General features: G+C 50.2%; 1 protein-coding gene across 4 annotated transcripts in view; it reads left to right on the forward strand.

The window, feature by feature from the left end:
- GNAI2 (G protein subunit alpha i2) overlaps nucleotides 1-27,918 on the forward strand; it is a 206,036-nt gene that overhangs the window by 121,200 nt on the left and 56,918 nt on the right. For all 4 annotated transcript variants that reach the window (XM_005289345.5, XM_005289346.5, XM_065551406.1 and 1 more), the window contains exons 3-4: nucleotides 3,216-3,357; nucleotides 7,348-7,508. In XM_005289345.5, the coding sequence (XP_005289402.1) occupies nucleotides 3,216-3,357; nucleotides 7,348-7,508 (303 nt within the window). The remainder of the gene's footprint in view (nucleotides 1-3,215; nucleotides 3,358-7,347; nucleotides 7,509-27,918) is intronic.

Genomic DNA, 27,918 nt, shown 5'->3' on the forward strand with positions numbered 1-27,918 from the left:
AAACTGTCCTACCCTGGGTCTTTCGAAGGGACATGTATTTCCCACTCTGCCATGAACTCGCTCGAATGCTGTGATTACCTGTGCTGAAAAATGTCCTTGTGTCCCTAGTCCATTACCTTGGAGGTATGGGGCGATGCTATGGCTGTTGCTCCCCGGGAATGCCTGAGAGACCTTTCCTGTTCGGTTTTACGATGAGTCCTCCTTAGCGTGTCTCGGGACAGAGCAGAGAGTTGCTTTCACTCCATGTGGTAGGACAGCACCTGGGAAAGCTGCTCTGAGCAGCTGAGTTCTTCCCCCATCCCATGCTCACACTTGGGGGGAGTGCCATGGGCTCACTGTATTCCTGGGACTGGGCCGCAGTCTAGCTTTGGTTGGGGTTAGCAGTGTCTGAGGAAAAGGAACTGTTTGTTTATATGCTTGCTATTTTTGTCTTTCTTTTTAATAACACTGTTCAGTTTCAGCAATCCATCCATGTAAAGCTAGCAGCACCTCTGCACAGCCTTACAGGATAGCATTCAGACTCCATGCTTTATGAATTCCACAAAAAGATTAGGGAGGCAGAGTAGAGGATTTAAAAAACAAACCCTTTTGATTAAAACCTCCTCTCGTAGCCAGGCCCTCTAATTTTGGGCGCAATGCTCTCTCCGGCTGGCATGATGCACCCAGAACTTGCTTAATTTGAGCAAAACTTTACTCTTCTGGCAGCTTGAAGCAAATTGCCATTTGAATATTTCAGTGACTTGCAATTAAACATGGAAAGTGACATCAAAAATGCATATGACAGTGATTACATAAATAGAAAAGAGCAATGCTGAAAGGTATCGCACAAAGAGAATACACAAAAATGGTTTGTGTTGGGAGAGGCAGCCCAGAGACCCCTGCACAGCATCACAAACTAAAACCTCCTGATAGGAAACCACCCTGGTAAAAATCTGTTGCATAAGAATTGACAGACCCATTCCAGTCAGGAGGGAAAACAGTGATTGGCTGAACAGGGCCCTATCGAAATAAACAGAGGCATTCTCTGAAAGCAGAGGGAGCTGATTGTCAGAGGAGTAGGGTGACCAGATGTCCCGATTTTATAGGGACAGTCCTGGTTTTGGGGTCTTTTTCTTACATAGGCTCCTATTACCCCCCACCCACTGTCCCGATTTTTCACACTTGCTGTCTGGTCACCCTACAGAGGAGTGACTTACAAACTGGAGTTTACACCACACAGAGAGCTTTTATAATCATTCTGTTCAGATGGGCTGTATCTCCTTAACATCTGAGCATCCAGACCAAGAGGATGGCCCAGCTAAAGAACAGCCGAATCTCCAGTGGGCATAACTCAAGTGAGCATTCCATAGGAGAATTGGACAGAGAGGGTAGATTTCCTGCCTGGCCTGAAGAGAAGAAACTCTCTTGCAAAGACAGAGAGGAAGGTTGGTCTTGTGGTTAAGGCATTTGACTGGGTCTCAGAAGATCTCGGTTTAATTTCCAGCGCTACCACAGACTTCCTGAGTGGGCAAATAACTGAGACTCTGTGCCTCAATTCCCCACTGGTAAAATAATCCTTCTCTTCTGCTCTGTCTAGTCCCTGCCCCAAAGAGCTGACAGTCTCATGCTATGTGATAACTAGCAGAGTGGGGCCCTGATTTTGGTTGGTGCTTCTAATGTTACTACAATACAAAAAGCTGCTACTCGGAATAATACTCAAATGTATTTAAAACCAGATCCTTTAGTTACGTTGTCTGTGTCTGAGCCTCTTGCTGAAATGTGTTTGTGATCCCCTGTGGTGTGGGAGGCCAATGCAACAGATTGTTCTGCTAGATTAAGGTGGGGTGGAGACTAGAGTACAAGAAGAGCTGTTTTAATGAGTCAATAAAATGCTTACGTTTTAAAGGGCTACAGAATCTGGCTATTTTGGGCATCTCTATGCTGTCAATCAACACAGTGCGCTGGAGCTGAACAGGTTGGCTGCGTTTGCTTGATTTATCCTGGCACATCCAGGCTTGAAAAATTAGTGGCAGGTAACAAACTTATGCCTGCCGGCTGACTGGTCAGTGAGTGAGAGCTCTGCTGCAGGTGGAATTGATGAGCATCTGGTCAGTTTCACTGTTGCTATGCTGGCTAGTCATTTCAGCTGCAGGGAACCCAAGCAGAGTCTAGTGGATTTCAGTATTGCTGTTGGGGACAGCAGCAGAGGCACAGCCTTGATCAAAACCAGCTGCTGCTGTGGGATGTCCCAGGTCAACGGGGTCCCTGCACAACCAAGGGGTTGTGATCACCCTCTCTTTTTTTATGGTGACTAATTCTTTCTTGTTGTAACATGGGCTCATGGTAGGGAAACGGTTCAGAACCACTGCTCTGGGTGGTGGTTGGGAGAGGAGAGTCTCTTCTTCAGTTCTGCAAAAAAACCCACCCCCCATCTTCTCTCAGCAGCAGCAGCTGACTAAATGTGACCAGAACCGTGGTCAGTTTCATGGTTGCTGAGCTCACTTCAGGCAGTGATTCTGGAGCTGATCAGCTGCTGTAGAAAGCTGTGAGAGGCTGAGGTCTGGGGATGACCAGTGGGGTGAGGAGGGATGGGGAGGAGGTTCCTCCTTTTTTTTTTTTTTTTTGCTTTTGCAGTAGTTGAGGTGAGAAGTCTGTGGAGATCCCTCTCCTGGGAGGTGGGAGTGTAGGGGGGGGGAACCCCTCTTGGAGCCGGGATGGGATGATGGGGGAGCTCTTGCTGGGGTATTGCTCGGGGAGGGATGTTGGTGACAGCCTTAGTAGGTTAATCTGAAAGCTGGGTCCAGGGACAGCACTCAGGTGGGAAGCATGTAGTGCCTTATGCTTGCCGCAGGCTGAGTGCCCTGCCCCGGCTGAGGACCCCGTCTTTCATAGCAGCCATTATCTAGCAAACATCTGTGTGATTGTCTCCTCCCCTCAGAGTTGGGGCAGCACTGCCACAGTCCTTTTCATCCCCGGTGCTGGGCTCCCATGCTGGTAACATGGCCCTCCTAGCAGTGCTGCACCTAGAGACAGTCTCCACTGGAAAGTGCCTCTCGGGAGAACGCTTCCTGCCCTCTGGAGAGGGAGCTGCTACACAGAACTGAATGGGGGCAGCTCCCAGTGAGCAATGTGAATCCTAGTGAGGGAGCAGGGATGAGGGTGGGTCCTACTGGGGAGCTCCACTGGGATATGGTCAGCTTGTGATGGTCTGACTTTGTTCCCGCCCTCTCTTCAAGGATTATCCATGAGGATGGCTACTCAGAAGAGGAGTGCAGGCAATACAAAGCTGTGGTTTACAGCAACACCATTCAGTCCATTATGGCCATCATCAAAGCCATGGGCAACCTGCAGATTGACTTCGGCGACCCTGCAAGAGCGGTGAGTTACCCTCTCTGTGCCTGAGGATTGTCCTTGCTTTCACTGATAGCCCTGGTGTGGGGGTGGGCCAGAGCTCTGCTGCCTGTCTGAATGTGGCATTCGAGGAGTCGTGACTCTTGCCAAAGGAGTAAGAATAGCTGAATCCTAGAACTGTTGGTGCTTAGAACCTTGCTGGCTGTTGGGAGGGTGAGGCTAGCCATGCCCAGCAGCAGTTGCACACAATAGATTAAGAGCTGTGCTTCTGAGTGGTGAGGCCTGAGCAACGTAACCCAGCCAGCCCCTAAGGCCTCGGGGGTTATGTTTAGCCTGAGGACTCCAGGCATGGGCATGTACTGCTATGCTGTGCACTGCAGCCAGGCAAGTGCTTGTTCAGCTCCCACCTGAGCACCGTGTGTGACCTGTCCTCCATCCTGCTGGGCCCCAGCCTGAGTGATGGGGCAGGTGCAAGGGGAGGGGAGGTGTCTCTGGGGCGCAAGCTTAAATGAGGGTGAGCTTTCAGGTGCAGAGAACCAAAGCGACTCAGGCTTGGTCCAGGCACGTGCCCTGACCTACTCCACCATTCGCTCACTCCCTGTAACCACCAAGAGCGAGCTAAGGGCCAGCATGAGCGAAGGGGATCTAGATAGTAGGTAGCATGGCCTAATGGCTATAGCTGTGGCTGGCGATTCAGCAGACCTGGGTTTTATTTCTGGCTCCCTAGGTTTCCTGTGTGACATCAGGCAAGTTGTCTCCCTGTGCCTTCTCCTGTGGATAATGCTGCACTCCACCACACCTAGATGCTGCGAGAGGGGGCTGTGGAAGGGCTAAGTAGGGTTTGGGGGAGCTAACAATAGCAGCAGCAATCATGTTTTTTTTTCTCTGCCTGGGACCTCCTTCATTCAGGGTTTGCTTACTATGCAAAACCACGTGTCTGATCTGGTTGGGCATTACATGGGGGATCAGAAATAGGACACTGTTTGTATACAGGCCCCAGCGATGTTCCTCAATCGCTTAAACCGTGTGTAGCAAGATCTGAGAGACGGCAGGTGTCAGTCATCTGCCTAATGACCACGTGTGCGGTGCTGTCCTACCATACCTGGCTCCTGAGGAATGCTTTGATTTGAAGGCTAATGGACTAGCTTTGTGCTCCCAGAAGCTCCCCCTTGCTAATGAGGGCACAGGATAGATCTCCTAACGCTATTTTTTGATCCCAGTCATAAGCTGGTAATGCCCTGAAATCTTCTAGGGACTTGCATAAAGGTGCTTTAATAAGTGGGGTCCTTGCTGCTGACCAGTGCTAATTACCTTGCTCCAGTCCTCTGAAGAGCTGGGAGTCGGTGTTTGGGGAGAGTTTTGTGATTATTACCCTGAGTAAGTGATTGTGCGCTCTCTCTGCCAGCGAGAGCGGGCACTGCCGTGGGGGACTGCTTTGAATGCATGGTTGGCCTAAGATCAGCCCTGCAGCTAACAGCTGGAGCAGTTTTGCTTGATGCTAGCTAGTATAAGTGGTGGCAAAATTAAACCACATGCATTAGATGTTTGAGCCTGATATTTTTTTTAACTTCCATTGTAGTGAGTTATTGCTTGTGGTGTTGGACAGGGAGAGAGGAAATGTCTCATGATAGCCATAAAATGCTGAATGTCTGTGCACGGTTTCTCTAACTTCAGATCTGCCTCGATGGCTGCCCCCACCCCCAAATAAGTCTTCCAGAATCCCTAAGACAAGATGGCCAGACTTTTGATGCTTCGTCTATGTGCATGAAATAGAGCAGGTCGCAGCCACTCTCCTCATGAATGCAGTGGAAGCGCCGTAATCAGTACAGTTCCCATTATGCAGTGCTTCACCTTGGCCAAGCTGCTAGCTTCCAGGTGACCTTAAAGCCGCTGAGATTACTAGGGTCCTCTGGTAGGTGCAAATTTCCCAGGCTTTGTGTAGGCCAGGGAAAAGGGGCTGCTTTCCCGGCTTGGCTTGGCTCAGCTCAGGTTTATTAGTAGGACGAGCAGGCAAACCAAGCTCAGCATGATTCACTTCCTTATAAATGCATGCAGCGTGTAGGACAGACAAGTACTTGCTCTAGCGTTCTTCCCCATTTGCTGCATACCACCTTGTTGCCCTGCAGGTCGATGGGGAGAGCCCTAGCAGCATGTAGCAAGTGCCCAGGTGGCCACTGAGCCATAGTGTGATGTTATGGCTTAAAATACGAGAGGCTTTCTACACCTGAGGAAGCTGGTCCTCCTGCCAAGCCAGCTATGAGCAGAGTGTGTGACTGCAGCAGCAAAACTGTCCGTTCTCCTTAAACCCTGGAGGCGGTTGTACCTGTCAGAAGGGCTCCCAGCAGGAAAAGAGATGTTTAAGCCCTGCCTATGGCCTCCTGGCAGTGTGAAGCTGGCTGGCAGTGCTAGAGGCTGAACCCAGTTTACCTCCTTGGTGCTATCCGTATTCCTGGGCCAAGCGCAGGAGGCTGTGCTGGGAACTGCCAGCACAAAGGAGTTGACGAGGACAGTTCTGCAAACCACACAGGGCTGATGTGGCAGAGCCGGCTGTGGGTTCTCAGCAATTCAGATGAGCTGGGCTCTGCTGGAAGCTTAGTCCCTTGAGGGCTGTCTTGAGGGCGTAGCTACAAATGCTGAGGCAAAGGAATTCTTGATGCTCCAGTCTCCCTCCCACTTCCCAACAGGGAATGCTTCCATTGTCTTAGCTTGGCCTTCCTACTACCTCTCTGTTTGCCACGGGGTCATAAAAGCCAGGGGAGACAAAGCTTCTGCGTTTTTTTCTTATGGGAGCATCAGCTGGTTGGGTGTCGTCCCTCCCCCCATGGTTTAACAGAGGCCAGTTGAAATGAAATCTAGCTTGTTGTTTGGAGGAGTCCGCAGCTAGGAATGCATCCCTGATACCGTGGCATGGCAGAGGACCTGGTCCTTTCCTTTCTGACCTCTATAGGTTCCTGAGAAGTAAATGTATGTGTAACTGCTGGGCAGTGTGTTTTATGCATTCGCTTCCATGCCTGACCACAGAGGACACTAGTCTGTTACAGTCCCCACTACAGAGCCAGGCTCTTTTAGCACTGGAGGTCCCCAGTGCAGTCCCTGGGCATGCTCAAGCTGGTGGCCGTCACATGTGCTGTTGTGAAAAGCCCCTTCAATTAGAAGTGCAGGATGTCTTGGGGACAGTGCTGCGATGGGGCCTGAAAAGCTGGAGCTGCAGCAGCCCAGCTGTGTACATGCCAGCAGCCGATCGGCTGGGGAGGCTGTGTCTGATTCTCCCCATGTGTTTGTTGCAGCACGCTTTGATCCTGCTTTTAGAGTTTTGCTCAGCACTGGGAGAGCCTGCAGAGCAGTCACAGTGCAGCATCTATTTCGCTGCTCCAAATGATGGACTGATCGAGCCATCTCAGTGACTGGCCAACTCTGTAGGGCTCCCATTCATGTCTATCATTCTGCCTTAGTCGCCAGAATTCCTTGCAGACACTTGACAATCTGTCACCAGTTTCCCCCAGTGTTATAACTTCGGTGCGTGGGCAAGGGAACGAGAGGAGATCTCTGTGTAAATGCAATGGCTCCTGAACAATCTTGCCCAAGTTTCCTTGCTGTAAGGTTACGAGCTAATCCAAATGGTGTATTGCTGTTTCCGGGCTAGGTAACCAATGATAAGCCATGACTGCATATTTTTTTAATTGACATCTAGTTTGTTTGCCTGCCATCAGCCCTGCAAGAAATCAGTGGAGTCCCAACGCGTGGATTTTTCTGCTGGCTTCTTTGCAAAGATTTGAAATGTCACTTGCCCCATTACTCAAAGAAGCGAACCTCCCTGAGGAGGAGTTTCTTGGGAGCCTTAGAGGCACGTGCATGGTACATGGTAGGTGCAAACCTCCTGGGTTTTGGAGCGCTATGTTCCTCTAGTACAAGACTTGGTGAGCAAACTTCAGTGTGATCAGCTTTAATACACAGCAGACTTGAGAAGCAGCTGTTGCTCAGGAACTTCATTGATGTTTGGTTTGCTGTTCCCTGCAGGATGATGCTCGTCAGTTATTTGCACTCTCTTGCACTGCAGAGGAGCAGGGAATCATGCCAGAGGACCTTGCCAATGTGATTCGGAGGCTGTGGGCTGATAATGGCGTCCAGGCCTGCTTTAACCGCTCCCGAGAGTACCAGCTGAATGACTCTGCTGCATAGTGAGTACCTCTCCTCTACTGTCCTCGGGCAGATTTAACCTTGGGCTGAAATGTGCCACGGCGTCAAGTGGCAAGTGCCAAAGGCCAGCCTGTGCAGTGTGTGAAAACTGATGGGGAGCTGCACCCTGATGATCGTGGCTTGTTAATGCAGATTGGCCATTTTGTCCATGGAGCTGGACACTTGTGCGCGCCACTGTTGTGAGTGCACACACTGCTGTAAGCACGGAAGGGGCAGGTGTAGGATAATGAAACATTGATTATCACTCTGTTAGATTTGCCATGTGACACAGTGGTCTCCATTGCTTCCTCTGGTGCTATCTTAAAATAATCTGTTGTGGTTGCATGTCAATACTGGGCAAGATAAACTAGTCATTGGTGCTGGCTCTTGGCTTCCCCATCAACCATTGTTTCTAGGGACTGTCCTGGGCCCTTTGGGACCAGAGGGAGTAGTCTGGCCAAGGGAGGGGGAGTTCAGGAAAGGGTATGCCACATCCTCTGAGAATAATTCTAGTACAAGTTGAGCACAGTTTGGATGGGAACTGTCCAAGCATTGTGGGGTGTTTAGGTCTGGAGTTTCTGGGCTGGGTTGCCCCTTCTTGCCCCCCCATGAGCCTTGCGAATGGGTTAGCTGGAAGCTGGGGAACTGCTCATCATTGCTACCTGGTTTGTGACACAGAGGCTAGCCTGTGTTGCTAACGCAGCCCAAGGGTTGGATCCTAGCAGACTGCCCCGGATACACATCCAGGTGGACACCCCTTTGTTCTCCAGGGGATGTTCCTATGACCCCTTGCCCTTGTTAAACGTTTAGGTGATCCTGTGGGACTTGTGCAGAATGCTCCATTGTCCCAGGACCAGGCCCTGCTCTGCCATGTGCGTTGCACAAACTCATCCTTTGTCCCCAGCCCACTGCAGCACCTGGTGCACCTTCCTTCTCACAAGCTCACTCAGAAATTCCTGCCAGGCGCGGCTGGCTCTGAGGCATTGGCTGTAGGGGGCAATTGTAACCTCTCCACCTCCTGGGAACATATCGCAGTTGTGACGGTGGCTGTCTCCCACCCCCTCCTCTCTGGATTGTTTCCCATCTGCTGTTGTAAAGTACAGCCCCACCTCCTCCTCCCAAGGGCAGTAGTTTGGGCTGTCTCCGTACAGCCACAGGCTGGTGGTGGATAGAAGACACTGCTTGGGTTCTTGGGGCCAGCCTCCGCAAGGAGAGCCAGGCTCCAGTTTTGGCTGTAACACATTTTCCTGCATTTGAGTGTGCTTTTTTGGCAAAAATATCCTGGCTCTGGCAGTGTGGGGTGGATGTGATGGGGGGGGGGGGGGAGAGATGAGTGCCTGTGTCCCACCCACCCACATGGGCTGCGAGGAGAACACACGCTGCATGAGTTCCATGTTGGACCTCCGTCCCTCTCCTCCCTGAGCACCAGAGAGGAACGGTCTGAATATTTATGCCACTATTTCTCCATGGCGTAATTCGATGGCCTGCTTCACAGAGTTGCCTCCCCGCATCCTACAGCCCTGATGGGCTGCAGGCCGGCAGTGTTTGATTGGTCGCTTGTTGCTGCGTTGCAGTGGAGGTTTCGAGCCTGCCTTGAAACAAGGGGCTCCACTAAAACAACCAACCTCTGTATTGTTGCTCCTCAGCATCCTGGTAAGTGGGCTGCTGTTGTGGCTGCTCTTGGAACAGGAGTGCGTCACTGCATCATGCACTCCATTTCACAAACCCACTGCTAATGTACTTAACGAGTTTACAACGGGCTTGTTGGCAGGGTAACCCGGGGAGAGGTAAACAGACTGCAGGCTCTCCTTTGGGTCAGCTTCTCCTTTCTAAGGGCTGTGGGGTTTTTAAACCACGCCACTCACCACACGAGGAGCTGGAGCCATAGCTGTCCTTCCATGGCGGAGGCCCTGTGTGCATTACCTGGTGCTACCCCTGGGCAGCTCATCTGGCCAGCCCATTTAGTGCTCTGGGACTTCCAGGGTGCAAACAATTTGGATGTGTTGTGGGGAGACTGGAAACAACTGAAATGAAATTGACTCTGGTCAGTCTTCGCTTCAGCTAGCCCCAGCTGTCAGCCAGGTGTTGCCATTAACTCACCTCCAACCCCTGTGCAAAACTTTCATCTGCATTTAGTGGTGCTTTTAACCCCGGGCTAGCTGGCCTGGCTGGGGGTGAACCTGGGTGCCACTTTCATTGGGTCTGGTAATCTGTCCACTTTGCATTGAGGACACAGGCTAAAGCACTGCAGTGCTGCTAGTCCTCCAGTGCCTTCCCACAATTCCCCCCCGCGCCCAGAAGGACAGCCAAGTTTCCCACTGTTGACTGGAAAACAGTCCTAGAGCGGCTTGCCTGAGTGTAGTGCAGAGCTCCCTGGGACATGCTCCCAGGAGTTCCAGCCACACGCACAGGGGAGTGCAGCATCACAGGCAGGGCTTTGCAGCGGGGTGCTGCACACCCAGGTTAGGCTGACCTAGGGCTGACCAGCTGGTTTACACTGCAGTGAAGACGAACCCTTTTGTCCCAGGCACTCTTTTGGAGAAGGCATATTTGCAAATCCAGAGCTGCAGTTGCTTCTCTTTAGGGTGCTGAAGCTATGCTGGCGGCACCCTGGGGACCACACACACACACACATAACAGAACTAGAAAGGAGGATGTTTCGCAACCATGTCCTCATATTGCAGCTCTTGTGCCCAACAGTCTCCTGACTGCAATGGTGAGGCCCAGCCATCAGGCCAGAGGATGGGGGTGGGGTGGGGTGGGCGGACCTGAGTCCCACCCAGCCTTCCTGGTTCCTTTTGCCTCTGGCACATCCAGATCTGTGGATTGCCCTCAGAGTTCCAACTGGTCTTTCTGGACAGGGAGGGGTCTCTGAATTGCCCCTCCCTCTTCCTCTCCTCTGCCAGAGGAGTCAGTGTGTGAGAGGAGATTATCCCTCTCGCTTAGTGAGCAAATATTTCATTACAGTGATAAGGAGCCATGGCTGGCTGGGCTGACTGGGGAAACACCCTCAGCAGAACCTCCCATTGCACATGTTCCCTGGGCTCCAGCACAGAGACTGTAGGCAAATGCCCCAGTTTTGCCAAAAAGGTCGGGATGGCCAGGACCGAGTTTTAAAAAGGGACTGTCCTGGCGAAACAGGTCATATGGTCACCATAGTCAAATGAAATCGAATTTTAAAAACTGACATACTCTTGGTCCAAACATCAACACAGCTGCTGATAGGACAGCAGCACTTCTCCTCAGCCCTATTTGTCAGCAGTTTAAATTACATGTACTTTTGCTTTAAGACCTCATTGCTTTTATATAAAAAAGGCTTTTGTCTCGGCATAGTCACTTACAACTCCAGCTTTCCTTGCCCTGTCAGATATGTGGAGAGGCTGGAGGGAATTCAGAGAGGTACAAAAAGTGTCATGAAATCGACTGATGGGGAGAAATGGTCAAGGATGTACAGCTCAACTAAGCGACAGCTAATGGTGGGAGAAATGTCTCCAAGTTTTGACACATGCAGATAAAGATAGGGTGATCCAAGAAGGGGCATAAACGAGTGAAATAGAGCAAAGGAAAACTTGGGGACAGTGAGATCTATTTTACTGTGGAATAGTCTCTCCAAGGAAAGGGACTGAAAGCCCCGTGATACATTTAAACTTAGTTCAGTCTATCCTCCAGGGCTTTGTCTAAAGAGGACAAATTCTGCCTTGGCAGGCAGATGAGCAAGCTCTTTTCCATCTCTAACTTACACAGCCCTCATGGGACTTTGTCAAAGGGCCATCAAAGCAGCCATGGAAACAAATGCAACAGGCTTGCTCATCTGCTGCTCAGGAGAGGGAGAGCCAAGCTTTGGGGTGAGCCATCAGATCCTGGCTGATTAGTACAGTGAATAACCTCTGTTCAGCAAGCCCTACAGTTATAGCCATTTCCCAGGGCTTCTGCATCCAGTACAGCAGTAGTTCTCAAACTTTTGTACTGGTGACCCCCTTTCACATAGCAAACCCCTGAGTGCGACACCCCCTCCCCCCCATAAAAATGTATTTTTATTTATATATTTAACACCATTATAAATGCTGGATGCAAAGCGGGGTTTGGCGTGGAGGCTGACAGCTCGCGACCCCCTGAGGGGTCCTGACCCCCAGTTTGAGAACCCCTGCAGTACAGCATATAGCCTCTGTAAGTCAGAAGGGAAATGCGTCAGATAGCCCTAGCATTTTCAGACCTGGGTGCCTAGAATAAAGCTCTCAAAATCCCTGTTTACACACTTCAATCAAAGTGGCTGGTGTTTCAGACATACCTAAATCCCACTGAAGATGGGAGATGCATTTGCTCAGCACTCTTGGTAATTAGGCCACTTTTGTTTAGGTTCCTAAATGAGGATTTAAGAGTCTAACTTGAAGCTCCAGATTTGAGCCTGCTGGGCTGTATCTCATATGGAACAATCTGCAGCACTCACTGTCTTTCTGAGTAACCAGGATGTGTTCGTGTCATGTAACTCCTGGAGCTCTGATCCACTGGAGTACGTCTGCAGCGACAGCTTGCAAAGCAAAGTGTGCCCTTCCAAGTCACATGGCAAGTGTGTCTGTCTTCATGGTTTTTTTTTTCTTGGCTGCCTGTGGAGCACCAAGAGCCACTGAGAGTTCACTTCATGTGATTCTTAGCTTGTACAGGGGAAAGTTCTGCAGCCAACGATTCTCCTTGGGGGATGGCTTTATTTCTGCCTTTTTCTTTCTCCTGCTCTGGACAAGGGCTTTAGATAAAGAGAAATAGACTTTCTGTATCTCCTTACAAGATAAATTCTATCCCTTTCTTGTTGCTGTTGTTACATTTCAGTGCTTGAAAGACTTTAAAAAAATGCTTTAAAGAAACCCCACATGAAAATGTCTGCTTTGAAGAGAAGAGCATCTTAAACGCAAGAAGAAGAATTTTTTAGGTGAACTTGAATTCTACAGAAGTCTAGAAGAGCCTGTAAGGGGCTGATTGAGTTCCATCATGGCATTATCTGGACCTATCCTCCAGTACACTCCATCAATGCTAGTAGGTAGGCTTTCACGTCAGAAATATGGGAAGCTGCAGAGTGAACGGTAAGAAAAGAATTAGGTGCTGTGATCGAGATTGACAGCTTGTGAGGACATTTTCAAGCAGAATGTGCATCCAGCTGCATTATGGCCCTACCCAAGGCCAACACGGTTTGGGCACAGTTTGGGCTGGGCATGAGTCACAAGACTACTAGCTTTAGAACTTCTGAGAGGAGGAACCATAAACCTCAAGTGCGAACATTGATCTGGAATTAACTATAGCAAAAGTGACGGAGCAGCTGAACAAACTATTCTTGTAAGGGCCCAAGATGCTTTCCTCAGGGGAAAGGTCCAGTAGATGTGCTTCCCATGGCATTGGTAAGGGCATGCATTGTTTTGTGGGGTTGAACATGCTTTAACTTCCAGATCTGGAGCAGCAGACTATGCTCCCATGCAGAAAAAAGATTCTACCAGTGGAAGGCTACATCACCTTTCGGTTTGGCAGTCTAACGGCTAGAATTTGAGCAAGCAAATGAGTCCCTCTCTCAAGATGCTCAGGTACACTTGTAGAAGTAGTTATTCTCCCCATTTTGGAACTAACCCAGATGTGTTCCATCCAGGGGAGGCAGTTGCTGATTGACACTGTCAGTATATGTCCTTCAGGCTTACCGTTACTGATGCTTTTCAAATTCTGCCAGACGTGACTTTTTTGGAAACTCTCTAAAAGAAAGAGAGTTTACCAACTGAAACCTCTTCCTGTAAACTGCCTCGGTGTCATCGTCAATTAGCCTGGGAAAGAAAATACCCCATTGTGGAGTGGCCTGGTGTAACCTTTGGAAATGGCCCCTGCCTGTGGATGCTCCATGTGGTTTGTGTGTTGGAGCTCTGTGGTCACAAGGCTAGTCAGATTTTGTGCCATCCACGCTCAGCAAAAGCAGACCGTGAAAGCTGGGCATTCTTTGTTTGCCTTGGCTCAAAGCAGCTGTTCCAAACCTACACTGACAGCTGTATGAGAGTCCTGGCTCCCATTTTACTGTAACAAAGGGGATGCAGGAAATGCCGCTTGGAAACCTGAGCACCTGGCGTAACCCACTGAGAAACCTTCAGAAGACCAAGCCAACTCCACTTAAGTTCCCAGGCCCATCTTTTGGAGGTGTTGTACAGGTTTCCTCTGAGGATGAGGACTGACCTTGTCCTCGAAGGAAACGTGTACCACACCTTCAAAAGATGAGCCTGGAAATTGAAATATAGAGCGATCTGGATCACTAGGAAAGTTGGATGCAAGCAAACCGTGTGTTTTTAATACAGCCAAATATAGTTATACATCCAGGATCAAAGAAAGTGGGCCATACTTACAAGATGGAGGACTCTGTCCTGGGAAGCAGTGACTCTGAAAAAGACTTGGAGGTTGTGGTGGATAATTGGGTGAATCATGAGCTCCCAGTGCGACGTTATGGCCAAAAGAGCTAATGCAATCCTGGGCTGTATAAACAGGGGAATCTCTAGTAGGAGCAGAGAAGTTATTTTGCCTCTGTATTTGACAGTGGTACAACCACTGCTGGAATCCTGTGTCCAGTTCTGGTGTCCACAACTCAAGAAGGATGTTGGTAAATTGGAGAGGGTTCAGAGAAGAGCCAGGAGAACGATTAAAGGATTGGAAAACCTGCCTGAGAATGGTAACCTCAAGGAATTCAATCTACGTAGCTTAACAAAGAGTAGGTTGGGGAGTGACTTGTTCAGTTTGTAAGTACCTAGCTGGGGAACAAATATTTGCTAAATGCTCAAAACTGGAGACCTTAGCTTGTTTGAATCCTAGTAGCTTCACTTGCAAAACAACTGTAATAAGAAAATCCCCCCTGAAACGGCACACAGTGTACACAAGCAGAATGGTCTGGTGGATAGAGCACTGGATTGGGGCTGTGGAGATGAGGGTCTATCCTTGGCTTCGCCACTGGCCTGTTGGGTGACCTTAAACAAGTCACTGCTCCCCGGTGCCTCAGTTTCCCCAACTATAAAAAGGGGTTGTGATGGGTTGGATCACAGAAACCCCCTGGGAGCTGTCACCTGATGTGCCCCGTCTACTCCTACCCCTGCTTTCCCTGCCAGCTCAGGACTCCAGCACCCCGTCTTGCTGAGCCAGACACTCCCATCTGCTCCAACAAAGACCCAGGGTCTGAATTACTTGCCCCGAAGCTGCAGGTTTACCTGAAAGCAGCTAACAGAAGTGTTCCTGTCTTTAACACTCAGATGCCCAACTCCCAATGGGGTCTAAACCCAAATAAATCAGTTTTACCCTGTATAAAGCTTACAGCGTAAACTCATAAATTGTTCGCCCTCTATAACACTGATAGAGAGAGATGCACAGTTGTTTGCTCCTCCAGGTATTAATATATACTCTGAGTTAATAGGTAAAAAGTGATTTTATTAAATACAGAAAGTAGGATTTAAGTGGTTCCAAGTAGTAACAGATAGAACAAAGTAAGTCACCAAGCAAAATAAAATAAAATGCACAAATCTGTCTGATCAAACTGAATACTGATAATCTCACCCTCAGAGATGCTTCAGTAAGTTTTTTTTTTTCCCCTCCTCCCCTCTCCCCCCCCCCCCTCTCAGACTGGACACCTTCCAGGCCTGGGCACATTTTCCTCCTGGTACAGCTCTTGTTCCAGCTCAGGTGGTAGCTAGGGGATTCTTCATGATGGCTTCTCTCTTCCCTTTGTTCTGTTCCACCCCTTTATAAATCTTTTTCATAAGGTGGGAATCCTTTGTCCCTCTCTGGATTCCCACCCCCTCCTTCCCAATGGAAAGACACCAGGTTAAAGATGGATTCCAGTTCAGGTGACATGATCACATGTCACTGCAAGACTTCATTGCCCACTTGCCAGCACACACGTATACAGGAAGAGTTACAGGTAAAACAGAGCCATGTGCAGACAATGGTCCTGGTTAATGGGAGTCATCAAGATTCCAAACCACCATTAATGGCCCACACTTTGCATAATTACAATAGGCCCTCAGAGTTACATTTCATATTTCTAGTTTCAGATACAAGAGAGGGAAATTTATACAAATAGGATGATCACACTCAGTAGATTGTAAGCTTTGTAATGATACCTTACAAGAGACCTTTTGCACGAAGCATATTCCAGTTACATTATATTCACCCATTAGCATATTTTTATAAAACCATATAGACTGTAATGTCACAGGGGTGTAATGAGACTGACCTCCTTTGTAAAGTACTTTGAGACCTACTGGCAAAAGGTTTATGTAAGAGCTAGGTAGTATTAAATTACCTTTTGGGGCGGCCTCCCCAGTTCAGAGGTATGGCTTCCAACTCTAAATAGTAAATTCTCTCCCCCTGGAGCAAACAGCATTTTCTTACAGCATCCCCTCCTGACAACTGGAGTCTTCAGCACGTCACCTTGCAGTAGTAGCTCAGTTCATGAAAGCCTTCAGCTAACACGCTCTTTGAACGAGCCTTCTGAGCTTGTGAGGGCAGGCTTCCAACCCTCCAGCTATTCCAATCATAGAGACAGACAGACAGCTGGGACCAGCCTCAGTTTGCCTCAACAGTGCTTCAATTGCACTCTGATCAGCTGTGTGTGCATGTGTGTGTGTCTGCTTTGCACCGAGAATGGCCAGCCCATTTGCTGGGAGAGTTCCCTAACAGGAGGGAAATGAAAGAGCCCTGAGTGCTAGTAACTTTGAACTGCAAGTCAGTGAATTTCTTACTTTTTAGGGGGGAGCTGACAGCGAGAGAAAAACCTCCTCCCCTCTTTCCTTTTTTCTGACCCACTTGTGGGGAGGGGATGCTAAGCTCTGCGAAGATCAGAATTCTAGCCATAGCCCAACCATTTGCCTCTCCCTTTGCCTGGAAAGGGCAACTAGAAATGTCTGCTCCTGGCCCTGGACCAGAGGACTCTCTATTACCCCCAGACCCAAGCCTCATTGAGACTCCAGGAGAAACCCCATTGCGTTAATTTCAGCAGTGCAGACTGGATGTAGTGGGTTTGTCTGTAATCAGTACCATATGGCTGAGTGCATATTCTTGCCCTGATTCTCATTTGCATTAAGACTCTTTGCTGCTGCTCTGGTGATTCTAATTGACACCCCCTTGAGGACCCAGAGCAGCAGAAAAGACCCTCAGTGCACATGAGAATTAGGCGTTCCGTTCCTCGGCAGGAGCGCTCCAGAACCTGGCAGTGACGTACCAGAGAACTCCGACAGTTTATCTAAATAGTTTTCCCCAAGAAATTTTATATTAAAATGCTGTTTTCAAGTTCTTTTGGGGGAACCTCCACGGTCTGTCTTCATTGTATCTCTGTGGTGCAACCTGGTCATCTAGAGGAGCCAGATGTGGCTCCAGCTGCTCTCTCAGACCAGCAAGGGGTCACTAGCAAGTGGCATGATGTGCTGCTGTCTCTCATTCCTAGGACTGAACATCCCTTGATTGCATGGGACTGATAGAGCCTGACAACCTCAACCTCTGATTGCCTGAGATGATGGTGTGTTGCACTGCAGCTATAACACCAGACCAGCATTCCAAGTACAAGGGATTTCCCGGAAGGCTTTTAGTTAGAGAGGAGAATAAGGGGGCTGGTGATATGGGGTATCTTCCCAGTTATACTGGTAAAGTTAAACCGCTCTAGTTATACCAGTATAACACCCCATGTTAACATTCCTGGTATAAGTTCTTTTTTTCAGCTTAGCTTAAATCACTTCCAACATGATCTAAACTAAACTGAAAAAGGGCCCTTAATAAAAAGGCCATCAGTGAAAGCGTCACATGCAGAGTTATACTGGTAGAACTCTAGCAGTTTCAATTCACACCCTACCTTCTACGACTTCCCCATGTAGACAAGCCCTGAGAGGATGGTATCCAGAATACCCTGCGTTGCTTTCATTGTCCCAAATTCTTTATTGTATGGAGACCAGATTGTCTGGTACAGGTTTATGCTAATGTCTAACCAGACAAGAATGCGTGCTTTGCTGGTGGCAGCCGTCGTTCTTTGAGTGCTTGCTCATACGATTCCAATTAGGTGTGTGCATGCCACATGCACAGTTCGCTGGAAGGTTTTTCCCCTAGCAGCACCTGTCGGGTCGGCTCTGGAGCCCCCTTGAGTTGCACCTTCATGGGGCCGCATATAGGGCCCTGCCGACCCGCCGTCTCTCCAGTTCCTTCTTACTGTCAGTGGTGGTCATTGGAGCGTTTCATCTCTAGTCTTCAACGAGCGAACCTCTAGCATATCTTCTGTAAATTTAATTAATTTAATTTAATTAATGGAGATATCCTATCTCCTAGAACTGGAAGGGACCTTGAAAGGTCATCGAGTCCAGCCTCCTGCCTTCACTAGCAGGAGCAAGTACTGATTTTGCCTCAGATCCCTAAGTGGCCCCCTCAAGGATTGAACTCACAACCCTGGGTGTAGCAGGCCAATGCTCAAACCACTGAGCTATCCCTCTCCCTCTTTAAATAGTTAAAGATAGTTTAAAAAATTGCTGTAGTTAGACATCTAGACTTGGGGTACAGGGGAGTGTTTCCCTTCCCCGCTTCCCTGTCCCTCTCCCAGGCCTGGGGCATGCCTCGGACCCAGGGGTTTAATCCATGTGGGGTTTGCCAGAAGCCTATGCCCAAGGGCGACCCGCACTCAGCTTGTCTAAAGTGGTTGGGGGAGTCCCATCAAGCAAACAGGTGCAAGATCCGTAGGAGCTTTTGCACCCACGAAGAAAGAGAGGGATCACAGACTAAAGTTGCTACTAATGGAAGCAGCTCTCTGCCCTCAGTCTGAGTCGAGCCCCATGGACACGGCACTGGCCCCCTCAGTGTTGGTGCACAGCGCGCCGGCTTCGGTCCAGGAGGTGCTGAGGAAGGACTCTGGCGTCAAAGACCCTCAGCACTGGCACTCCCTGGCGCTGAGCACGCCGCGGGATCCATCTCGGCACCACTCAGTCTCCTGTCCTGAAGTAGTAGTACAGGAAGACTGAGAGAGGGCACTCCCCTTCCTGCGCACAGGAACCTGAACCCAATGGAGGGAGACCGGTGCAAGACCACAGCTCCCCTCCAGTCAGCAGCCGGCACCGTTGACTCTGGGCCCACGGGAGGGACTGTTGAGTCCCGTGCCACCGGAGAAGACCTTGGTGGAGGATTTGGACCTCCCATCCACACCCGAGACTTATGAGGCAACGCGGGACCTGATAACATTGACAGTGTCACAACACCGGTCCTGAGGCCCCAGACGACTCAGAGGCCACTGGTGAAGTCCAGGGGCAAGCCAACTATGACTCGGCAATCATCTACAGTGCCCCGGCACCGATTTCTAGTAACAACAGGCACGGCACCGTCATGGTCCCCGTGCACGGATTCATCTGAATCCACATTGGACACTGACTCGTGTGTCCTGGAGAAGCTGACACCGTAGCCACTGGCACTCCCAGTCAGCAAGGATGACCCACAATTTCCCCTCGGTACCATGGCCACCACAATGGCAGGTACCAGCTCAGATGCAGACCCAGTGGCTCTGCTGGACTCCGTGCGCTTACCACCAGTCCCAGGGGTCCGCCTCGGTATGCTCCTTTTCAGTTGTGTCTGAGAGGAGGACTGCCTCCAGGGCCAGGAATTTCTTCCGGGCATTAGCCACCACTACTGCCGCCAGCCAGTAGCGTAGCTAGGGGGGTTCAGGGGAAGCAGCCGCTTCCCCTCAGTAAATTTTTCAAAAGCGGCACTGCTGGGCCGCCGCTGGGGTCTTGCAGGCAAGTGGGGGGGCAGCACGGCCAGACTCTGGAGGAGCCATTTGGGGGGGGGGGGCAGCGGGCACGGCCAGAGGAGCGAAGGGGCCGGCTCCTCAGCCATCGTGCCCCACGCGGCCCCAACATCGCCGCGTCCTGCGGCGGCTCAGGGCTCGGTGGCCGAGCGCTCCGCAGTTGGCGGACAGCTTCCCTCTCCCTGGCAGCTTCCTGATTCCAGGCCGAGGGAAGCAGGAAGCTGCCAGGGAGAGGGGATCTGCCCTCCAGCTGCCCCTCGCCTGCTGTGGGCTCCTCCTCTGCAGCGCTGCCCGCCGTGGGGCTGGGGCTCTCTCGGGGCTCTGTCCTGCACATGCCCAGCACCCCTGGGGCTGCTCCTGCCTCCCCGGGCTGGCCCCAGATCCCCTCTCCCGGGGAGCTGCGGTCCTGCTGCGGCTTGCACCCCTCTGCCTCCTCTGCGGGGCAGGCAGCCCCAGAGGGTTGAGGCCGTGCCACTCCTCTCCCAGCTTCCCCCTCCAGGCTCCAGCAGCCCCTGCACTGCCCTGCTGGGCCTGTTCAGCTCTCGGCCCCAGCAGGGGGCTAACCTGGGATGGGGTTCACGCCTGGCGTGCTCTATACTTGGGGCAAGGCAGAGATGGAGGAGCGGGCGTTCAGTGGCCCTGCTGGCCGGACTACCAGCTCCACGGAGCCGCCGCTGCCTCCTCGAGGCCAAGCGAGGCTGCGGAGACCCAGCGGGACCCTGCGCCCTCCCCAGTCGGGGAAGAGAATGAGAGTCCCTCCCCTTCGGCCCAGACGGGAAGGTGAGTGACCAAGCGCGCTCTGGGCGCTCAGCCTGGGGCCCAGTGCCCCATCCCTCTGCCCGATGCCCCTCGCAACACCCCATCTCGCCCGGTGCCCCCCAGGGCCTGCCAGGCGGATGGCACCAGGTCCTGCCCTCATGCAACCTGCCCCTACTGTGCAGGTGAAGGGGGTGGCCCGGCCCGGGAGGAGTCACAGCAAAGCTCCGCCCGGAGCTGGTGCAGGAGATGAGTGGGGCTCTCAGCCCAGGCTCTGGCATCAGCCTGCAGTGGGGAGTGGAGCCACCTCCCCACCAGCTCGGCTCAGCCCAGCCCCGCTCTTAAAGGGACACGGACCCCACTGCGGCTCGGCCTGGCCCGGGGCATGGGGGGGGTGTCAGGGTGCGTGCAGGGGGCTCCCGGGTGCCTGCAGGGCCCTGGCAATAGATGGGTCTGGAGGAGCCAGCCAAAGGGGGTGGGGAGTGTGGAGTGGCCGGAGGAGGAGCCGGGGGGCGTGGCCAGAGGAGGAGCCGGGGGGGGGGCCTTTGTTTGCTCCCCCTGCTCTTAAAACCTGGCTACTCCACTGCCGCCAGCGCCTCGATTGGTACCATGCCCGGTACTGACAACAGACCCGGCACCACACCTGGCACCGCGGCTACACTCAGTACCATGGACAGTGCAGCTGTTGCAACCGGTACCGGGGCCAGCACTGAAGCAGACTCCGACGTGGAGGCGGAGCCGCAGTGTTTTGAGGAGCCTGATGGGCAGGAGGGGATTCCCATATTCCAGGCTCCTCCTCCTCATCATCTCCAGATGAGGCAGTGGCAGGAACATCCTCAGGGCCCACCTTGAACTTCTGAGATGGGTTGCCTAGAACCTTGGGGTACAGATGGAGGAGGTCACCAAGGTGTCAGACCCAATGGTAGACAGTTTATCCCTGGCAGGACCCATCAGGGTGGCCCTTCCCCTGAAAAAGATCATTCAGGAGAACACAAAAACCCTGTGGCAAACACCATCCTCTCTGGCTCCTACAGCTAAGGGAGCTGAGAGAAAGTACTTTGTGCCCTCCAAGGGCTATGAATACTTGTTTACCCATCCCCTGCCAGACTCATTGGTAGTGGCAGCTGTTAACGTGAGGGAAAGGCAAGGACCTACCCCTCAAGCTAAGGATGCAAAGAAGCTGGACCTCTTCAGGAGGAAGATATGCTCCACTGGAGGGCTCCAGCTTCGTATCGCAAACCAGCAATCGATCCTTAGCCGTTATAACTTCAAGTCATTGGATGTAATGTCCAAATTCTCAGACCTTGTCCCACCGGACTTGGATAATAACACAGCTGCAAAGGCATTAACTAGCTGGGTGGTGGTAAGCTCCTGGTGGGTATTAAGCTGGTAAGTAAGCTGCCATCATCATCCTCATTCTGCTCCTGTGCTTTCATTTACTCTCCAGCCCTGTGTACCTGAGATCTAGCGCTGCTTTCCTTAACTGTTGGCTGAATAACCATTAACTTACTGATAAGAATCCTACGCATGTTTGTATAACACTGGGAAATCTCTGTAGAAACAAGCTACTGCTACCAGGCTTCCGAGGCTCAGTCCATAATAATCGGCTACTTTCCTCAGGATAGTCATTGTTCCTGCCTTGGGCAGCTTCAGTGTCTTCACTTCGTGGAGGAACGTCTCAAAGGATGATTATTTTCACCATGAAGAATGGCTTTTTTTATGTCTCAGGCTTGTATTTTTCTCCCACTCCTGCATGCTCATATGGTGGATCATCTGCTCCAGCCAGGCGCTGAGAGAAGAGTGCTGGCTCTGACGTTATCTCTACCATTTAAGGCTGTGTGTATTTTTACGTTTAAACAAGCAGGAGGTTGGTTATCATAAGATACGCTTTTCCCTGAGGTGGTGGTAGACTCTATAATGACAAGCTGATGATGGAGTCTCATCTGGCTGGAGAAGTAGAGCTGTGTGTGTGTGTGTGTGTGTGTGTGTGTGTGTGTGTGTGTGTGTGTGTGTGTGAGTAATGCAAGCATGGCTTGGAAGTTGGGGGAGAAGGAAAGAATCTGTCAGGAGCCTCACAGGTATTTTCAGATAAGGTCCATTTACCATTATTAATTCATTTCCGTGCCCTTTCCAGACAAGCCCTGCAGCTTCACAGCATCAAGTGTGTTCAGTGCAAAAATCAATGCTAATGCAGTATTAATGGTGAGTTTAAACTCCCACAGGTCTGGAAAATTCAACAGCATCACATCTCTAAAATACAGCCTTTCTTACCATCTGCACAGCTAACACTCAGCCAGGCTCCCATCACGCATCTTGATTATTGCAACATCTCTCTCTCTGACTTTGACAAATGCAGGCTTTCCCCACTCATATCCAGCTAGAATGCTGCTACATAGATCATTTTCCTCCTCTGTTGCTTTGACCATGATATCCTGCCCTTTGCATCACTCCACTGGGCCCCCCCCCATCACATCAAACAATAGCTGTTTGTCTTCCCTTTTAAGGCCCTTCACAGTCAGTCCCCACCCTACTTATCTTCTCCCCTTTGCTATCAGTCAGCTCTCACCTTGGATCAGCCCGTGATGCTGCCTCCACTGCCCACTGGTTACGTTTTCAAACAAGGCCCTTTGTGCTCCTGCCATGCTTACCAATACTCTCTCATTGTTCACTTGTACACCTCCGTCCGTGTCCATCTCTTGTCACGCTTAGCCTGCAAGCCCCTTGGGGTAGGGACCATATTTTTGTTCTGTTTGTACAGCACCTGGCACAGTGGGGTCTGAGTTCATGGCACTATGGCAATCCAAATAACTGTTATGGTTCCCATAACATCTGTCCCTCTCTCCAGTTGTGCATACGTGCTATTTTGTCTAGCTCAGGGGTAGGCAACCTATGGCACGTGCGCCAAAGGTGGCACACAAGCTGATTTTCAGTGGCACTCTCACTGCCCAGTCCTGGCCAGCGGTCCGGGGGGCTCTGCATTTTAATTTGATTTTAAATGAAGCTTCTTAAACATCTTTAAAACCTTATTTACTTTACATACAACAATAGTTTAGTTCTATATTATAGACTTATTGAAAGAGACCTTCTAAAAACATTAAACTGTATTACTGGCACGCGAAACCTTAAATTAGAGTGAATGAATGAAGACTCGGCACACTACTTCTGAAAGGTTGCTGACCCCTGGTCTAGCTCATAACATGCCCATGGAACCTTAGTGCGTGGCAACCTAGGGTGTGAATCTACAGCGCGTGAATTTGCCATGCAGTCATGTCCCATGTGGACGCTGCTACAGAAGACCAGCCCTAAATATCTCTATTCACTTTGGCTGAGGCGCAGTGGTTGTTAAGACTTTCTCCGGTGGATATCTTGATTTCTGGGAGTGTAAATTCTCTAGCTGCCGTGCTGTGTCAGTGTCACTCTCTCACATTGGTCTTTCCTTAGCTTTTTTAAAAAATGTACTACTAAGGAGAGGCAAACTCTGCTCAGTCATACTCCAAAATAAACCCTTTCTATTCCTGGCATTACCGCCACCAGTCCCCGGTGGGGGGTTGAGCTGGAGATAGCTCCTCCAGCTGGAGTTTGTTCGCCTAGAGAACTCATGCCAAGACTCTGCCTGTAACGGGAGACTTGTGGACGTCACCCCCTCAGTTCCTGTTGTTCTGCTTGTCACCAGTGCTTCATGCTCCCAATTTAGCTTCTTTGAAGTAAAGCGATTGTTGAGGGTGGTGATGCTGCCTGTGGAGCTTGGTGGGGGCTGTGGAGTGGGCTGGGCCGGGCTTTGTATTGCAGCCTTTTAACTTCACCTTAGAGGAGGAATTGGGCAACTTCTGTGTTAGGGTGATTTCTCATGAACAATTTGAGCCCAAAAGAGACTGCAAAGCAAGGAGGAGTGTCTGTCCCATCCAGTCTGAGACCATCCAGTTGGCCCAAGGACACTCAGCCAGTGCTGTTCACTTCTGTGTAGGAGAACCAGAGCTTTGAGTCTTGAGCTAGGAACAGCTACAGGAGTTGCTGGAGTTAGTAGCCTTGCCAAGATATGTTCCTTCCCGCTGGAGTGGCATGTTATCTGGTGCACTGTGCGTGGTGGTGGTGGGCAGAGAGAAGCACGTAAGAGGGAGTGTCTCCAGACAGAGAACATGATAGGCCTGGGGTGGTTGGTTGGGAAGGGTCCATGATGTCCAAGAGGCTGGTGGCAAAGCAGATCCATTGCACTAAGCCTCTTATTTTGTGACCGAATAAGAAGGGATTAGATCCATACTTGTGGTGAGCTCAAATGTGCTGGGTGTATTGAAAAGCATAAGCAGTTTGGATTTAAGAGTGATCTACAAAAGGGGAAATGGGGTTGGGGTAGGGTTGGGGTGCTTTATGATGTATACAGAGAGCCTGGAAGGAATGTTTGTATTTATTAACTCTTCTAGTTCAGTGGTTCTCAACCTGTGTACCATTGTGGGCCGCATTTGCAGTTTTCTGTGTGTTATGTGGGCTGCATCTGCACAATATATATACTGCCTGTATGGCCCTGAGGAATGTCACATCAGCTGTGCACTGATTGGGCCACAAGCGGACTGCGGGTTGAGAACCACTGTTCTAGCTTTTGTAGCTTCTAAATATCAGGCTTATCAATGTGTTCCCAGGGTTTGCTGGAGGTATCCTTGGAGGACAAGAGAACTGGAGTGGTAGCTTTCTTAAAGCTCTGATGAAGAGGTGGAGCTTGCTGTATCTTTAATCCAGATCTTCTGTCCAGATGTTTCTACTCAGAAGCTGGTTTTGTACCATCTATTGCAAGCTAGAGTTGTAAACAAAAATCCCCTCCCCTTTCATTTCCCTAGGTGTGGCTTTCTTGGTTCTCATGATCCTATGAGTTCTCTAAGCATCCTAAGGGTATGTCTACACTGCAGTGTAAGCCCAGCATTCGAACTCAGGCTCAAGACTAGCCCCGCTTCTGTCTACACACAAATCACGCTAGCCCAGCGTGCAGACCCAGGATCCCAGGACCCCACGGGGGTGGAGAGTCCGAGCCTGAGTCAAGCCAGTACCCGGGCTTCAAACCTGTTTCAGTGTAGGCGCAGCCCTACTAGACTCGCACTCTGGGAGTCTGCCAAAAGTATCGACTGGCTCACTTTGCCCTCTGGACAGTCAAGTTTTCCTATGCTGCATCACAAAGAAAAGTTTAGTGTGACCACATTTTGGGAAGGTGTTGGGAAGTCTGGAATATGAGTGGTTGGACTCAGACCACATAATGCAGTGTAAATGCTGGAGCCCCAGGCTGGGACCCAGGGTTCAACAATTCCTAATTCCCAGGGTTACAAATGAGTGTAGACACTCAAGCCCTAGTTTAACAAACCCAGGGTCTGCTAACTCAACTTCTACTGAACTGGGCTTACGTTGCAATGTAGAGGTACCCCTAGAGTCCTCTAGGAGAAACAAGGGGGAGGACCTGAATTTCGAATATGGTGAATAAAACAAGCTGAAACAGTTTTATCTGGGGAGGGAAACAACCTTCCCGGTCTCCTTTATGTGTTATCGAGAAACAAACAATGGCATAAGCCCAACTGTGTTTCCTTTGCAGATTGCGTTTAACTGGTTTCCCTTTAGCCCCGCCCTCGATCGCATCTGAGATGGCCTATAGAATGAGATGGGTTTTTTTTTTTTTTTGGTCTGCCTCTCAGGCTTGAAACACTACTGACATGAACCCAAACTTCTCCAGGGACTGGTTCTAGTGCCCCTGGGTGGGACTGTTCAGCCACATAGGAGAACAGAAGATAAACTACTGGGGAAGAATTTTGGTTAGCACATAAATACCTTGAGACGTTAAGCATGCAGGTCAAGTCCGTGGGATTTGAACGAAGCCTTTGTGACTTGAGCTTTAGGTTTTCTGCAGCGGCTCTTTCTTCCTAGCCCCCTTGATGGCAAGAAATAAGGTTTCCCAGGAGCTATTACAAACACGTGCTTCATGGCAAGAGCCGTGGCTGTTCCAGGAGGCAGGCAGTGATGTGTTCCTGGATGCCTGCAGTTGCAGCATATTCTGTTGCATGAAGAGCACTAACTATTGAAAGACTAATGATAAAATCACAAGATCTGGTAACATTGTCTCTGTCTATGCGCTTGTCTACACACAGCATGACTCCGGCTGAACTGGTAGGGTGATCTAAAATCAGTTTAGTGAAACCAGTGCAAAAGGCTATGTGGACACTCTGAAATAGATACAAACCTGTCAAGTGGTATTAATAATATCACCTAGCTCTTACCTAGCACTTTTCATCCATAGATCTCAAAGTGCTTACAAAGGAGGTCAGTATCATTAGCGCTCCTTTAGAGATGGGGAAACTGAGGCATGCAGCAAAGTAGTGACTTGCCCAAGCTCACCCTGCGGGCCAGTGGCAGAACCAGGAATTGAACCAGGTCTCTGTGCACATAGGCTACTTAGCTTAAGTCGATTAGGAGCAGATTGACTTATTTCAGGTTAGCTTCATTCTTACACTAAAATAAGAGAGTCTACACAGGGTTTGCACTGGTTTAACTAAATCCATTTAAAGAACAATTGAAATTAACCTGGTACAATGGCCTGTCTTGCCCCCATCATCAGGGTATCTGGCAGTCTCACACACGTTGAATTTGTCCTCTCACCATCCTGAGGATCTGTGTCATCCCTGTTTTACAGGTGGGGCGTTAAATTGCTCGGAGAATGAGGTGTTCAGTGTCTGTCTGTCTCTCTCTGGAATCCCAGTCCAGTGCCTTAGCTGCCAGTCCAGCCTTCCTGCTGCTGATTGGTCACAGGACTTTTTAAAAAAAGTTTGCATGGGAGAAATTGGCATCATGCTGGCCTATTGGAGGGCAGTCCAGTGCTGGTGTGTGTAGATACATAAATCGAATGCATTTGTTTCAACTTATCCCTGAGGAGATTTTACTGAGGGCAAGTCTACATTACAGTAGTACCTCGGCACAGCTGCACACCGTCTGGTGAAGACGCGCTAGGCCGATGGGAGAGCGCTCTCCTGTTGGCATAATTACTCCACCTCAGCGAGAAGCAGAAGCTATGTCGGCAGGAGAGCATCTCCCACCAACATAGCGCCGGTGTGGACAGCATGAAACTTGTGCTTTTCACATCCCTGAGCACCGTAAATTAGATTGACTTAAGTGGTAGGGTAAATTAATCCCTGAGTAAATTAATCTTCCTAAGGGATCCATTGACTCAATAATGATTTGTGACATACAGCTCAGATGCATAGCTCTCTTAACTGCACATAGACACCCAGCATACACAGCCCTGACTTCCAAAAGCCCCAAATGCAGTAGCCAAAAGCTGAGCCAGTGATTGCCTGCCGGATTCCAAATAGAAGAGTGAGGGTGGTAGACTGGGGAAGCAGGATTCCAGACTCTTGGGTTCCTTTCTTGATGCTGCCGCTGACTCACTACAGGACCTTGCACAAGTCACTTTAATATCTCCATGCCTGTCTCTCCATGAGTAGAATGAGGACATCTATCTACTTTGTGGATGGGGAGGAGTGGTATTATGAGGATTAAGGTGTGTGGGAGATCCCCTGAGGAAAGACGCAGTACAAGCAGCTTGTCTACATTAGGGTTAAGCAGTGGTTCTCAAACTTTTTGTATTGGTGACTGCTTTCACACAGCAAGCCTCTGAGTGTGACCTCCTCTTATCATTAAAAACAAGGGGGGGTAATTAAATTAAATGAGGGCTCGGGGCTGTCAGCAAACATCCTCTGCAGGCTGTGGGATTTTTGCTTTGGTGTGCTGGGCGTTTCTTTCTGTGCTTGTCAGTTTAAACAGAGTGCAGTAAAAGTTCCATCTGTGGATGTCTTGCAGGGTTTGGTTTTCCATTTGATGATTGGCAAATAATCTCTGAATTCTAGGACTGAGCTGTC

The sequence above is a fragment of the Chrysemys picta genome, chromosome 7 (genome assembly GCF_011386835.1).
Source record: "Chrysemys picta bellii isolate R12L10 chromosome 7, ASM1138683v2, whole genome shotgun sequence".
Lineage (NCBI taxonomy): Eukaryota > Metazoa > Chordata > Testudines > Emydidae > Chrysemys > Chrysemys picta.